Genomic DNA, 15,465 nt, shown 5'->3' with positions numbered 1-15,465 from the left:
GTTGCTTGCATGTCCTGGCTATTGTAAATAGTGCTACAATGAACATTGCGGTACAGGACTCATTTTGAATGATGGTTTTCTCAGGGTGTATGCCCATAGTGGGATCGCTGGGTCATATGGTAGTTCTATTTTTAGTATTTTAACGAACTCCATACTGTTCCCCTTAGTGGCTGTATCAATTTACATTCACACCAACAGTGCAAGAGGGTTCCCTTTTCTCCACACCCTCTCCAGCATTTATTGTTTATAGAGTTTTTGATGATGGCCATTCTGACTGGTGTGAGGTGATACCTCATTGTAGTTTTGATTTGCATTTCTCAAATGATTAGTGATGTTGAGCATGCTTTCATGTGTTTGTTGGCAGTCTGTATATCTTCTTTGGAGAAATGTCTATTTATATCTTCTGCCCATTTTTGGATTGGGTTGTTTGTGTTTTTTTTGATATTGAGCTGCATGAGCTGCTTGTGTATTTTGGAGATTAATCCTTTGTCAGTTGCTTTGTTTGCAAATATTTTCTCCCATTCTGAGGGTTGTCTTTTCATCTTGTTTATGGTTTGCTTTGCCTTGCAAAAGCTTTTAAGTTTCATTAGGTCCCATTTGTTTATTTTTGTTTTTATTTCCATTTCTCTAGGGCGTGGGTCAAAAAGGATCTTGCTGTGATTGATGTCATAGAATGTTCTTCCTATGTTTTCATCTAAGAGTTTTATAGTGTCTGGCTTTACATGTAGGTCTTTAATCCATTTGGAGTTTATTTCTGTGTATGGTGTTAGGAAGTATTCTAGCTGTCCAGTTTTCCCAGCACCACTTATTAAAGAGGCTATCTTTTCTCCATTGTATATTCTTGCCTCCTTTATCAAAGATAAGGTGACCGTATGCACATGGGTTTATCTCTGGGCTTTCTATCCTGTTCCATTGATCTATATTTCTGTTTTTGTACCAGTACCATACTGTCTTGATTACTATAGCTTCGTAGTATAGTCTGAAACCATGGAGCCTGATTTCTGGGCTCTGTTTTTCTTTCTCTGGATTGCTTTGGCTATTCGGGATCTTTTCTGTTTCTATACAAGTTGTGAAATTTTTTGTTCTAGTTCTGTGAAAAATGCCTTTGGTAGTTTGATAGGGCTTGCACTGAATCTGCACGTTGCTTTGGGTTGTATAGTCATTTTCACAATATTGATTCTTCCAATCCAAGAACATAGTATATCTCTCCATCTGTTTGTATCATCTTTAATTTCTTTCATCAGTGTCTTATAGTTTTCTGCATACAGGTCTTTTGTCTCCTTAGGTAGGTTTATTCCTAGGTATTTTACTCTTTTTGTTGCAATAGTAAATGGAAGTGTTTCCTTAATTTCTCTTTCAGATTTTTCATCATTAGTGTATAGGAATACAGGAGATTTCTGTGCATTAATTTTGTATCCTGCTACTTTACTAAATTCATTGATTAGCTCTCGTAGTTTTCTGGTACCATCTTTAGGATTCTCTATGTATAGTATCATGTCATCTGCAAACAGTGACAGCTTTACTTCTTTTCCAGTTTGGATTCCTTTTATTTCTTTTTCTTCTGTGATTGCTGTGGCCAAAACTTACAAAACTATGTTGAATATTAGTGGTAAGAGTGGGCATCCTTGTCTTGTTCCAGACTTTAGAGGAAATGGTTTCAGTTTTTCACCATTGAGAATGATGTTGGCTATGGGTTTGTCGTATATGGCCGTTATTATGTTGAGGTAAGTTCCCTCTGTGCCTACTTTCTGGAGAGTTTTTATCACATGTGGGTGTTGAATTTCGTCGAAAGCTTTTTCTGCATCTATTGAGGTTATCATGTGGTTTTTATCCTTCAGTTTGTTAATATGGTATATTGCATTGATTTGCATGTATTGAAGAATCCTTGCATTCTTGGGATAAACCCCACTTGATCATGGTGTATGATCCTTTTAATGTGCCTTTGGATTCTGTTTGCTAGTATTTTGTTGAAGATTTTTGCATCTATGGTCATCAGTGATATTGGTCTGTAGTTTTCTTTTTTTGTGACATCTTTGGTTTTGGTATCAGGGTTGTGGTGACCTCGTAGAATGAGTTTGGGTGTGTTCCTCCTTCTGCTATATTTTGGAAGAGTTTGAGAAGAATAGGTGTTAGCTCTTCTCTAAATGTTTGATAGAATTTGCCTGTGAAGCCACCTGGTCCTGAGCTTTTGTTTGTTGGAAGAATTTTAATCACAGTTTCAATTTCAGTGCTTGTTATTGGTCTGTTCATATTTTCTCTGTCTTCCTGGTTTTGTCTCGGGAGGTTGTGCTTTTCTAAGAATTTGCCCATTTCTTCCAGGTTGTCAGTTTTATTGGCATATACTTACTTGTAGTAATCCCTCATGATTCTTTGTATTTCTGCAGGGTCAGTTGTTACTTCCTCTTTTTCATTTCTAGTTCTGTTTTTTTTTTTTTCTTTTTTTTTTGCGGTACACGGGCTTCTCACTGCCATGGCCTCTCCCATTGCGGAGCACAGGCTCCAGACATGCAGGCTCAGCGGCCATGGCTCACGGGCCCAGCCGCCCTGCAGCATGTGGGATCTTCCCGGACCGGGGCACAAACCCGTGTCCCCTGCATCGGCAGGCGGACTCTCAACCACTGCGCCACCTGGGAAGCCCTCTAATTCTGTTGATTTGAGTCTTCTCCCTTTTTTCTTGAAGAGTCTGGCTAGTGGTTTATCCATAGATTCATCTTTGCAATCACTTAACTATTTTATAATTATAAGTTATTTCTTCCTGGAAGCTGTAATTTTTCCCTTGATTTTCCCTGAGTTTGAGTAAGTAGTTATGCAGACTGGGGGAAAAGTCTGTCAGGAATAATTATACTTTTGATAAATCTCTAGAGTTAAGATAACAGTGCTATGTTAGGAGGTGCCTCTCATGGTATTTTAGATCAGTACTTATGGTCCCTTTGTGGAAATAAGTAAGTAGTGGCATGCCATAGGGATTAATTCAAATGTTTCAACCACTTATGCCTATTCTCATGAAGTTTATATTCTAGAGGATTGTTTTTCATTTTCTTAAGATATATATATATTTTTTATAACTAGATTGTTTAAGGGAGGGTTAATAAAGGAGTTGACACTAGAGTTGAGCCCTGAATAATATATGGCATATATCATGTCATTCCTGTTTTACATAAATATTATGTTTATGTCCATATTTCTACTTAAGCAGTCAAGCTTGGGGAAGCAAGTAGAGGATTTTCTAGACATATAACAACTATATTTAAACTTTCCTATCATTTTCTGGCTTATAAATTGCTCTCTTATACATGACTTTTTAAAAATTTTTCACAATGCTCCCATGAGGTAGTATTACAGATTATTTTGTACTACATAATTTATTCCCAAATTTTTACTTGATACATTTTTGGCTGAGAAGTATAAAGAAAATATAATATTCCTAGGAACTTTTAAAATACTGAAATAAAATGTGTGTATGTATATTCATATTCCTTGTGGTTTTAATTCTTATTTTAACCTAAAGAACATTACATGTGTTACATTTCTAAGAGAAAATGTTTCCCTTTTCTTACTCACTCTATTTCTCTGTCCTGTCCCTCTTTCCCTTCCTGCTTTACTTCCTTTCTTCTTTCCTTTTTTCCCTTTTCTCTTCCATTCATTTTTTTCTCCATTAAGTCTGTGTTTTCTAAGATCTGAAAAAATTAATATACTTCTAAAGGCTTGCTAGATCACTCACATGGCTGGCAGCTTATACTATTTTTCAGCAAGGCTTGTCAATGAAGGCAGCCATACAAGGCTTCCCTATGGCTTGTGTTTCTCAGAGCTGGGTTTCAAGAGGAAGTATTCTAAGAGACAGGAAACATTTATTGAAATGATCATCCAACATATTTATGACCTTAACACACTGAGGCAAGATAAAAGGCTCTTTTTCATACATTTTCCATTTCCATTGGAAAATAATCCAGTAATAACAAAGAAATATTACTGAAAAACCAAATTTGATGATAAAGAGTAGTTTATAAAAACATCTTGCTTTATCAGCAGAGACAGGCATAATTCATACATGTCTATTTACATGAAAATTTTAGGTCAAAAATACTGTTGCTGTGTATGTGAATCATTACTTTCATAGAGATAGCTAAAAAACTTGAAACAAAGTAAATAGTGATAAAAATTAAACTAATTGTAATTTATAATTAATAAGGTAACTAGTACCATGTAACAACTCAGATGCACTGATAACACAATGATGTTCTTTGTGAAAATTGCGGGAGCTATCTTCATATGCATATTATCAGTAGTTTTGTATCCTTGACAAGTGGCAACCAGATTTCTAAGTGAATTCCTTATTAGAGAACTCAGTGTGCTAAAGTTCTAATGTGTTCTCAGTTCCCTTTACCAATAACAGATTTAATATCCTTCAGTTAAGTCATTTACTAGTTTTTCAGTGGAAAGCCTTTAGTCATTTTGGAACTGCATATTTTGCAGCAGTTTTAGAGCAGTGCTACTCCAAGTATAATCCAACAGCATTAGCTGCACCTGGGCACTTGTTTGTATTAGACTCTCAGGCATTTCCCCTGCTGTTTGGATCAGAATCTGCATACAGGATTCCCAGGGGATTCTTAGGTGCATTAGAACACTAGAGAGGGCTTTTCAAACTTTGATATATATAACAATCACTCTCTGGACACTGCCTCTGGAGATTCTGATGCAATAGGAATGAAATAAGGCTTAAGAGTTTGTATTTTTAACAAGATTCTAGGTGGTAGTGAAACTGCCAGTCTGTGTATCACATTTTGAGTAGCAATGTCGTAGATCAAATGTCAGTCAATTTTTCCCTAAAGCCTTTCAGATAGTAAATATATTTATACTTTTCAGGCCAGGTGGTCTCTGTTGCAACCATTCAACCAGGCCATTATAGTGCTTAAGAAATATTGAAATAAATGGGCGTGGCTCTGTTCAAATAAACTTTCTTTATAAAATATAAAAACAGAGGGCAACCAATTTGGGCCATCAAGCTGTATTTGCTCATCCTTTATGTAAATGACCCTCAGGTCCCCCAGTGGCCCAACTACCAGTTTCATTCAGCATCAGTTAACATAATCTAACTATGGTGGTTTATACATGGAACAGTTATTTTCTTTTTTGTAAGAAGCCCAGATGTAAGCCATTACTGTTGTTGTTTTAACTCTTTAGGGATGTTATTGTCAACCAAGGTCTCTGATTCTCTTGGTCCAGCTCCCTCTATAAAAATGCTCACCACAAAAGTACATTTGCCTACGTCTTACTGGACAGGCCTAACTTCAAATGAGGCTGGGAAATGTAGTCTTTTGTGTAGGTACAGTCTTGCCCCAGAGATCTTAGTTTGGTCTTGTTTTAAGGAAGAAGTGTACATAGGATATTGTGTTCTTGGCAAACTAGTAGTCCTTGTCACACTATAGACTATATTTTGAGAATAACTGATTTGTTTAGTCAACTGTAACTGATTTGTTACAGTTAAGTGAAAATTATTAGTAGACCAGTAATATGATTAGAAGCATTTTTTGAATGATAGTACGCTATCTTTCATTCATTCTCTACATATGGATATATTTTGAAATATATATAATATATAATTTTATCTAGAATTAGGGTATGGTGAGTTATTCTAAACAAATGCATTTGAGCTTAAATATCTTGTTGAATGTTGCATCCATCAAAATAGCCACTTTGGGAAGGAGGAATTACACAGAGTACAGTGCAAAAGTGGCATAGGCAATGATGTTAGAGTCTAACTTAGGTTTAAACCCTAGCCCAGTGACCTTGGACAATCCTGTTAACTTCTGGAGCCTTAGGTTTTTTCATTTGAAGAATGGTTATAATACTTAACTGACATCATTAAAAGGGTTAGACATGATGAATGTAATGTGCCTAGCTAAGAACCTAACCTTCAATAAATTGTCACTGTGTTTATAATTATAATTGAAGATTAATCTGATGATGGATGTCATTGCTTAATTCACTTTTGGACTTCCAGAATGGCCTTCAGAACCTAAATCAAATGAACTTTAATATTAATCAAATTTAGACAGGATTAATTTGGTCATTAACAGGTGGTCCGATCTTTTTTCTACATAGTGTCTGAAATAAACATGTGTTTGTAAATACTGGAATAGTCATATGTGTGTTTGCAAGTTGCACTTGTTCTTAAGTTACTAATGCGAGAAACAGAACAGAAAAAAAACAGCTTCAAACAGGTGTTATTTGCTTAAATTTTTTGAGCACTTTCATCATGTGCCAGGTTTCCAGACTTTAGAAGAGAAAGAAAAAGAGAATAAAGTTAGAGACAGTGACTCTGCCCCTGGTCCTGCTCATGTAATTTTTCTTAATTTAGAGAATCATGCTGTGAACTTCATACATGCCTTTACCATTCACATGAATTCGTTTTTCTATCTGCTGGCACTTCAAGATTGTTTCTCTAAAGATTTTTTTTTTAATTCTACACTTACTTTTGTTATAGTGTAGATAAGATGGTTGTGGGATGGTTGACTTCATTATGTGTGTTTCTGCAGGCACTTTTTTTCCCCTGTCATTCTTAACATATATCTAATTTGAAATGAGAAACGATAGACATGTTATAATTAAGGTTTCTAAAACCTCATTTAACTTTTGATTAAAGTGACTTTTACAATTTGACAGAATTCTACAGGATATTTTTTCTGTTGCAAATAATAATTTGAGTTTCAAGTGATAACCTCTTCATAGAGTCAAAGATTACACATTTCATTGGAGAATTTAGGTAAGAAGTTAGAGTAGTAACCAATTTGAAATTAAAGTAGCACAAACTGCTGTTATATTCTGTTGTATGTATAACCTGGTTTGCATGTGTTTTTCACAATTCTTTTGTCTTTTGTTTTTGAACTGTTATTGCAGCTGGATATTGTGTGATTACATATATTCTTGGAGTTGGAGACAGGCACCTGGATAACCTTTTGCTGACAAAAACAGGTAACAAATAATGGCTAGTAGCAGATATACATTTATATGCCAGTGATTTTTGCCCTGGAATCTAATTTGTAAGAAAATAAGTTGCATAAGTGAATTTAAATTGAAGTCCCTTTATATGGTACCTTGGAAGGACATGTAAGGGAAACTCCCATCTCTTAAAAGAACTGCTTTAGTAGAAATCCTACAGATGGTCATCTAGCCCTTACTTCTTGAAATGCCTCCTTTAGTGGGAAGCCCGTAATGTGTGCAAGCAGTCCAATCTCTTACTGTACAGCTCTAGTTAGAGTGTTTAAATGTTCTTTCTCTTACCAAACAACACTGAACTCACATTAACCTCTATCTTTAATTCTTTACCTTTTCCCCTTGGAGTTATGTGGAATAATCATTCTCATCCTCCTTCTTCCTAATAACCCCATGGCCCCATGGCTTTAAACACCATCTCTGTGCAACTTCCAAACTTACTCTATTTCAATCCATTTCATTAGCTGTTTACTTGAAATCCTAAATATACAACTAGTCATAAAAGTTGTTTTCTTCCTCCACTACCTGCCTGATAAGCTGCTCCTCACTTGGTTTCCCCATCTTAATAAATAGTAACATCACCTACTCAGTTGTTTAAGCCCCAGACTTGGGAGTCATTTTTAATTGCACTATTGGCTTCATCTTACATTTAGAATCTATTATCAAATTGTGTCTGCTGTTCACCAAAATAAATCATGAAGTTACCCCCTCTTCATTTCCACTGCTTTGATCCCATTTGAAACAACCAATATCTTTTGCCCAAACTGTATGATTAAAATCTGAACTCTTTACTGTAGCCATTGTGACTTGCCTACACTAACAGGTTTGAATGTCTGAATGTAAAATCACTCCTGTCTTGGGCACGTGCCCTTGTTGTTTCTTCTTCCTGGGAAGCTCTTCTCTCAGATCTTTCAAGACTTTGGTTAGTTAAGTCTAAGATTGAATGGCATCTTTTTAGAGTAGCCTTTTCTAACTCTCCAGTCAAATAATATTTATATACCTGCCACCCCACCCCTCTCCATTACTCTCTATTTATTATTCTGTTTTGTTTTCTTCATAGCACTTATCACTAGCTGAAGGTATCTTTTTTAAATATAATTCAACAAATATTTATTGAGCACCTACTATATTTTAGGTATTGTTCTAGGTGCTCGGGATACCAAAATAAACAGGGCTGAAATCCTAGCCCTCATGGAGCTTGTTGACTTCTTAATCATCATCCTCTCCCATTCCGTATGTAGGTTCCATGAGAGCAGGGACCTTGTCCATACACTTTGCCACCGTGCCTCCAGAGCCTTGAACAAGGCCTAGCTAAAATGTTTGATAAATCATTGTTGAATTAATGAATAAATTTTTCTGTCTTCTGTGTAGCCTTTTCTTCCATATGCCAAATAATCCAAGTTTCTTCAGCCCTTCACAGAAAATAGATTTTTTTTTTTTTTTTTTTGGCGGTACGCGGGCCTCTCCCGTAGCGGAGCACAGGCTCCAGACGCGCAGGCTCAGTGGCCATGGCTCACGGGCACCTAGCCGCTCCACGGCATATGGGATCTTCCCGGACCGGGACACGAACCCATGTCCCGTGCATCAGCAGGCAGATTCTCAACCACTGCACCACCAGGCAAGCCCAGAAAATAGATTTTAAAGTACCCTTAAAATAGTCTCTCCGGTAAGGACATTATGTAGTTTGTTAGTGTTCCTCCAAATTTTGATACCAAAAATTTAATGTAATATATTGAGTATAGACTAATTATTAATATAGTAACCATGTTAATTCATGTAGTCTGGAATTTCAATATTCAGTTTTAAATTATTAGTGTGAAAAATTATCTGGTAAAATTTGCATGTGGGAACCATGTCTGTATCAACGCCAGGCAGTTCCTTTAATTACCAAAACCTGAAGGAGTATAATCAGATTGCATTGGAGGTTCTTGCCAAATTTACTAATTTAGCAAAGGATATTTATAAAATGTTATGCTGTGTTTGGAAAAAATTATAATTTGGAAAAAGTTTTCCTGTGTTGTTTTCTTAGCTCTCTTTTTCAGTTGAATCTTTTAACCACAAGAATCAAACTACCAGAATAATTCCATTTGTTTTTATATTGTAATCATTTTATAACCACAGTGGAATTCTTTAACATATAGAGTAACATTATATCTATAATATTATATTCACAGATCTTACTTGTCTCTTCTTTTGGAAATTGATAAATAATAGAACGTTTTCTGTTGGACTTTGAGAACTGCTCTGTCTTGTGTGTGTCTGTGTGTATTGATGGGGATACTTTAAGAGTAAGATTTGGAAAGAAAGGTCTACCTAATATACTTTTTTGGCCCAGGTCATAGATACTTGTATGGAAATTGAATTATAAAATTTCAAAAACAGGTTTTAAGCTTCTTGTCACCAGTTTTCCACTAGAGGGTGCTCTAAATTTTGTTTTAAACTTACCTAAAAATGTGCTAGATAAGAGGCACATTTTCTTTCTTTTAAAACAGCATTTCTTTGAGTTATTTCTTCTTAACTGCTCTTTAATAATTTCATCCACTTATATCATACAACAAGCATTTTACATCTTCCTCTCTAGGATAAATGTTTTAAATTTTTGGATTTAGTTTGAATGAAATTGGATTGTACAAGGAAAGACTGATTATGTCAAGACAAACAGAAGTATATAATACATTCCTCAACTTGTAGAAATTTATAATGAGTTATTTTAAAATGTTTGTGTGTCTACTCATTTTTTACTAACAGTCCATATTTCAAAGCAGTTTCAAGTTACATTAATTACATATGTTATAATTTGACTTTGTATAGTTTAGACAACTATTACATATTTAAAATGAATTTTGAAGGTGTTTCATTGCAGGAAATAGATTTCAATGCTTGTACTTAAAAATGCCTTGAATATTATGAAGCATCTTCTATTGTATATTTTGGATCCATTGTGCCTTCAACACAGACCATAACATATTAAAAACTTAGAACTTTAGATTCTCTTATATAACTCTCCAGTCTCTCAGTGTTGATGGAGCTTTTATTAATGATAAATAGCATTTCTCCCATTCTTCAAAATAAAATACCTTTTGTCTTCTATTCTCATTTTCCAACTTGTGTGTGTGTGTGTGTATGTGTGTGTGTGTGTGTGTGTATGTTTCTTGGGCAGGCTTAGATGGTTTGGAATTGTAATCAGAGTACTACTGATTTGTTAGTGCCCAATTCCCTGGTATGAGAGATGGAACAGAGAGGAAGGAGACACTCAGATTTCATTTCACTGTGGCCTTTTGGGGATTCACCCTAAATACACACTGTTCTGCCTGTAAATATAGATGAGACAGAAAAGGGTCAGACTAAGAACTTCAGGAATGTGTGGAGGAAAATGTTTCACCTCTTATAGAGAATTTCAAAATCTGTACAATGGTAGTGTACAAAAATGCAAAATATAAGGGTCAATTTCAGATTTCCCAGAAATCTTTTGCCCATGCTTTAATTGGTTGTGGATATTTTTAACTTGGTTGAAGTTTCCTCAACTTGTGCAGCAGAGGGTGTTGTGTATCTACCACAAATGTAAAAGTCTGGAAATTCCTTTGTCAATGTTATGGTTTTCTACAAGCATATTTGGGGTGTATGATATTTCACTTATTAATTCATTAATATATTATTTTGGCAAGAAACTACAAAGTTTAAGCTGTGATACAGGACTGGAAAAAAAGTGAATTTTTTTCAGAGTTGCTGTCCTTTGAGGAAGCTTTTAAGAAGTTTATTCAGGGTAATTCAATTGTGGCAGGACACAAATGAAATTAAACTTGAGTTTATCTCAACTCTTTGGAAAAAGTTTTGTTTTGTTTTTATTTTTGAGAATTTGAGGGGGGAAAAAAGGACCAGTATAACTGAAAAACGTGCTGTTTGTTTATGATATACAGACTTTATGATATAATTAACATATAAAATTAATATGTAAATAACTGAAAAACATTCACAAAAGAGAAGTAGGAACTGGGTATCTGCAGTAAATGGAAAGTTTTTTGTAGGTCCTAAAGATGGCCTTGTTAACCTGGGCTTATCCATTTATATAGTGAGAGGAGTGGTAGCTTTTTTGTCTGTGGTGGCACTTCAGAGTAATACCCTTTGAGCCTTTTGTCACGAAGCTCAGAGCAAAGAAAAATAGTCATTTTTATGCTAATTGCACATTGCTTTCAATACATCTCCTATCCTGATCTTCTTTATCATTCTTTAATTTTATGTACAATTGATTCACTTCCCTTTTTTTAATTCTGGGGAACAATCTCACATAGGAGTTAATATGTCAAGCTCTAAAGGCAAATTCTTTGCCCCTCCACCATTGTATGACCGATCAAGTTATAGAATATATCTGTGTCTCAGTCTTTTCTTCTCAATGCATAAATAATAATAGAACCTCTCTTCTGGTTTGACAGTTGAATGATTTAATATGGTAGAATTTTGTATGGTACTGAGCACATAGTAAACATTCCTTGTGGGCTATTATGGGTTTGTTTGTTTATTTCACCACCAGGAAATAAGAATGCCTTCCTTATTTAGTTTATTTGTAATCATAATTTTAGAGATAAGAAAAGAATATATCTCAAAAACTTTTTCCACCCTAAAATCCAAACTCCTGTAAGTTACTGCCCTCTAAAATGTCTTTTGAGTGGCTCATTATTTTAGTAGTATATGTGTGTGTTTACTCTCTGGAACATGAGAGGAAGGAGTGTAAAAAGCTCTGTGCATAGTAGGCACCTAGTAAATGCTTTGAAAATAAGTAAATGAACTAGGTTTTCTCATGTCATTTTAATCTATCCTTAGGGTTTCAGAAAAATCTGTTTCCTGTCAAAACTTAGTTTTACTATAGATTGTGGATATACTATTATTTACCAGTTTGATTTGTATTTCTCAGTTGATATATGCAAAAGAGAGCCAAGCACATAAGACCTTCCCTTTTTATCCATAAGTACTTTTTTAGTCTTTATTGATCATTACTTTAGATGTTTAAATAATGAAAACTTGTCTTCATGTGAATAATTTTCTTTTTAACATTATTTAAAATCTGATCTTTTGAAAGTTTCTTAAATATTTAGTATCAGGAAGTCAGTCTTTATGTTAACTGAAACCTATCATAAGGAAAATGTTAATTTTTGTAGAGGCTGCTTTTTTTTAGTTTGTTTGAGAAGAACATTGTATCTTCTCATTAGAGGTAATAAAAAATGATAAAGGACTATACTCTTTTACCTAAGGAGGTGCAAATTACTTTATGGATAGAGTAACTTAGACTGGGTCATGAAGAATGTGTTGGATTTGTATGGGATACAAATGGAGAAAAGCACACATTCCTGTAAAATATCCAGAAGCTGAAATAAACCATGCCTTTGCAGGTAATATATATAGGCTGGTTAGAGAAATTTGACGTCAGATTATGGAGGGAAATCAATCTACTTCCTTTCGGATTACCTTTTATATGGCAAAGCTTAATTCAGTCACTGAAGTAAAACTGTAGATTAGGATAGTAAATTTTTTAATGTAAGCTTTATCAGATGATACATTCCTTAATGCTGGGTAGACACTGTTTTGCTTCGAAATGAATAATTTGGGGGGAGGTTACATTTTAATGTATTTTAAAGCATTCAAAGTTTCATAAACTAAAATATTAAAAAGTTATTTTTATAGTAACCCCAGAACCAAAAAAAAGCACAAATTTTAAGGTAATGATGTTGAACAACACAAGGAAACTATAACCATTAGTCTGAATATGAGTTTTAATTCATTTAGGTGATTCATCTTGCCACTGTCCCTTCCACGATGACCTGAGTCTGAGAGTTGTATTAGTCAGTATAAAGTAGATCAGAAGTCCTCAAGCTTCTGAGTATATTAGAATCAAGAGAGCCAGTTAAAATACAGATTGCTGGGCCCCAGGCTCAGAGTTTTTGATTTAGTAGGTATGATAGGGCCTGAGAATTTGTTTATTAGCAAAGAAAACTATCAGTAATTCTCTGAAAAGGTTATTAAGATTCTTCTCCCCTTTTAAAATCCATTTCTATTTAGAGGCTTGGTTCTTTCACTTCAGTCAAAACAATATATCATAATAGATTGAAAGAAGAAGCAAATATGAGAATCCAGCTTCTCCTATTAAGCCAGACATTAGAAAGATGTGCAAAATGTAAGGCAGTGCCACTCTTCTCATTAATTATATTTTGTTTTGTAAAGTAGTTATTAGTAATAGAAAAAAAATTTTATGTTAAAACGTTATTGAATTATTTTTAAGCTAATTAATATTTTTTATATGTCTCAGTTTCAATTTCAAATGTAGTAAATATCAATATAAGTAGTCCAACTAAGGCTTTTTTGGGGTCCTGAATAACTTTTAAGAGTATAAAGGGTCCTGAGACCATGATCTTTTAGAATTGCTTTTTGAAGGCCGTTGTTTTTCATCTTCAAAGGGTTAATTACTGTTCTGCTTCAGACATTAAAACAGTTCTCTTGAAGAAAAGAGTGTTTCAGGGGAAAGAAAACTTTGTTTTAATGACTGTAGGAAAAATGAAAATATATAACAGTTAAGTATTCATTTTTCTTGAATGGAAATAAACTAGATAATCAGAGATACTAAGTAGACATGGTTTTGCCCCCTTTTCATTAGTTAGCTTAATGTTATCCCTGTTTATAAGAAGCCATCTTAACAATTGAATGTGAAGTGATAATAAATTATGTGAAACATTTAGCAGGTGATTGGAATGTCTATGCTAATCTGTACTTATGTATGACTTATTGTACTTTGTTACTCAAAAACTAGTTTTGAAAAATATTTCCTCATTATTATACTTTTTAACTATAAATGAAAATACCTCTAACCAAGTATATCATAAGGGTTTAACTAATAAGTGTTGGGAGCAATGGGAGTGTAGGTGTAGGGAGCATTTTTAATTCTAAAATATAAGTTCCATTGTATCAATAAATAGTTATTCACAGCGTTCTTTTTTTCTAGGTTTTGTGGTAGGGCAACAGGAAAGATATAACATTCATGTAGGAAATAAAGGCATTTTGGGGAAAAAAATAAAATGTCAGGTTAACTGAGAGTGGGAAACTTACTGGGGAGTAGAGTGGCAGGGAAGAATTTTTGAATTTGGGAATTTTGTGGGATTTTCAAAAAATTAGAGTCTGGTTTATAGGAGAGATTACAGGAGAGAGTCAAGTAGAAGGGATAAGCAGCAGTGTAAAAAATGGAATAAGTACAGTTTTGAGATTGGTTGCATTTAATTATTAAATAGACAAAAGGGAAATTTTTTAAAAAAAGAAACTCTACCATTAATACTATTAATTTTGGCAGTATCTAGTCTCTTTAATCCAAGAACTACAACTCTTTAATCCAACAACTACAAATGTCTTCAACTACAATTTTAAAAATACATTCATATCACTTATGCAAATAACAGGAAAGTTTAATTAACACCTCCTATTCCCTTTATATTGCAAGGCAGGGACAAAAGAAGGTAGTTACAGTCAACATTAAGTTTGTTTTATGACCTTTTGCCCCTTGACTATTTAATGTAATAGATTTGAGTAAGACCACATTCCCTGAATTTTTTTAACATTTTTTTTTTTTAATTTTGTGAAGTGCATGTTCAAAATTCTTAAAAGTTTAATTTACAGATATTAAGTTTAAAAAAAGCCATTCCCTTTGGTATGAGGATAAATTTTCTTAAAACGTTGATAGCCTCTTTTCAAAATACATTCCTCTTTGAACTTGCAAAGCATAGTAATGGTTTCATAGTTAGATACTGAATCTTTTATGCCTTATAATTAAGTAGTAATCCTGTTCTTTGAGAATTTTCTTACAAGAAGGATAGAAGTATACTCTTCATTTGGAGGCACTGATGCATAGATGACATTGGAATTCCAGTAATGCCTGTTAGGAAATGAAGAAAAGTGGAGCTAGGTTTCCTATTAAAAAGCACCAAGCCCATTAAATAAACTCCATGTGATGGTTGATACCGTTTGATACGTGATTTATTAAGGGTAGCAGTTTTGAATCAAAGATTGGTCAAGTAGGTTCTCTGCTCAAGTGGTGGGTATCAGTAGGAAATATATTGATAACAAAACATTATTTAAATAAATAAAACTAAAAAAGGTTTATCTGTACCTACGATATTGTAAGCTTCGGTAGAATGGTATTTGTCTAACAAGGTAGATAATAAATGGGAAGTCCAGAATGAAAATAAGCAGAAAATGAAGTGCTTAGCTTAGTTGAACACAGGATACGTGTTTAGCTGAAGGCAGTGAAACCTTTAACAGAAGTTGATCATGAACTTTTCACCAAATCATGAAAAATTCAATGATAGCATCCTCCCTTGAACCTTAAGAGATTAGGAGATGGTGCTTCCCCAATAAGTACCAAATTTTCAATTACTTATTCCAAAACTGATTTCTCATCTTTTGGGAATCTTGGACTTCCCTTGGGAATTTGGTGAA

The 15,465-nt window shown here is 34.1% G+C and overlaps 1 protein-coding gene across 1 annotated transcript in view; it reads left to right on the top strand.

The window, feature by feature from the left end:
- Positions 1-15,465, top strand: part of PIK3C3 (phosphatidylinositol 3-kinase catalytic subunit type 3) — a 158,040-nt gene that overhangs the window by 112,345 nt on the left and 30,230 nt on the right. Inside the window, exon 21 of the mRNA XM_059039638.2 lies at positions 6,898-6,972. Within this exon, the coding sequence (XP_058895621.2) occupies positions 6,898-6,972 (75 nt within the window). The remainder of the gene's footprint in view (positions 1-6,897; positions 6,973-15,465) is intronic.

Source organism: Kogia breviceps, chromosome 15 (assembly GCF_026419965.1).
Source record: "Kogia breviceps isolate mKogBre1 chromosome 15, mKogBre1 haplotype 1, whole genome shotgun sequence".
Lineage (NCBI taxonomy): Eukaryota > Metazoa > Chordata > Mammalia > Artiodactyla > Physeteridae > Kogia > Kogia breviceps.
This window is presented reverse-complemented; position numbering and strand designations above follow the sequence as displayed.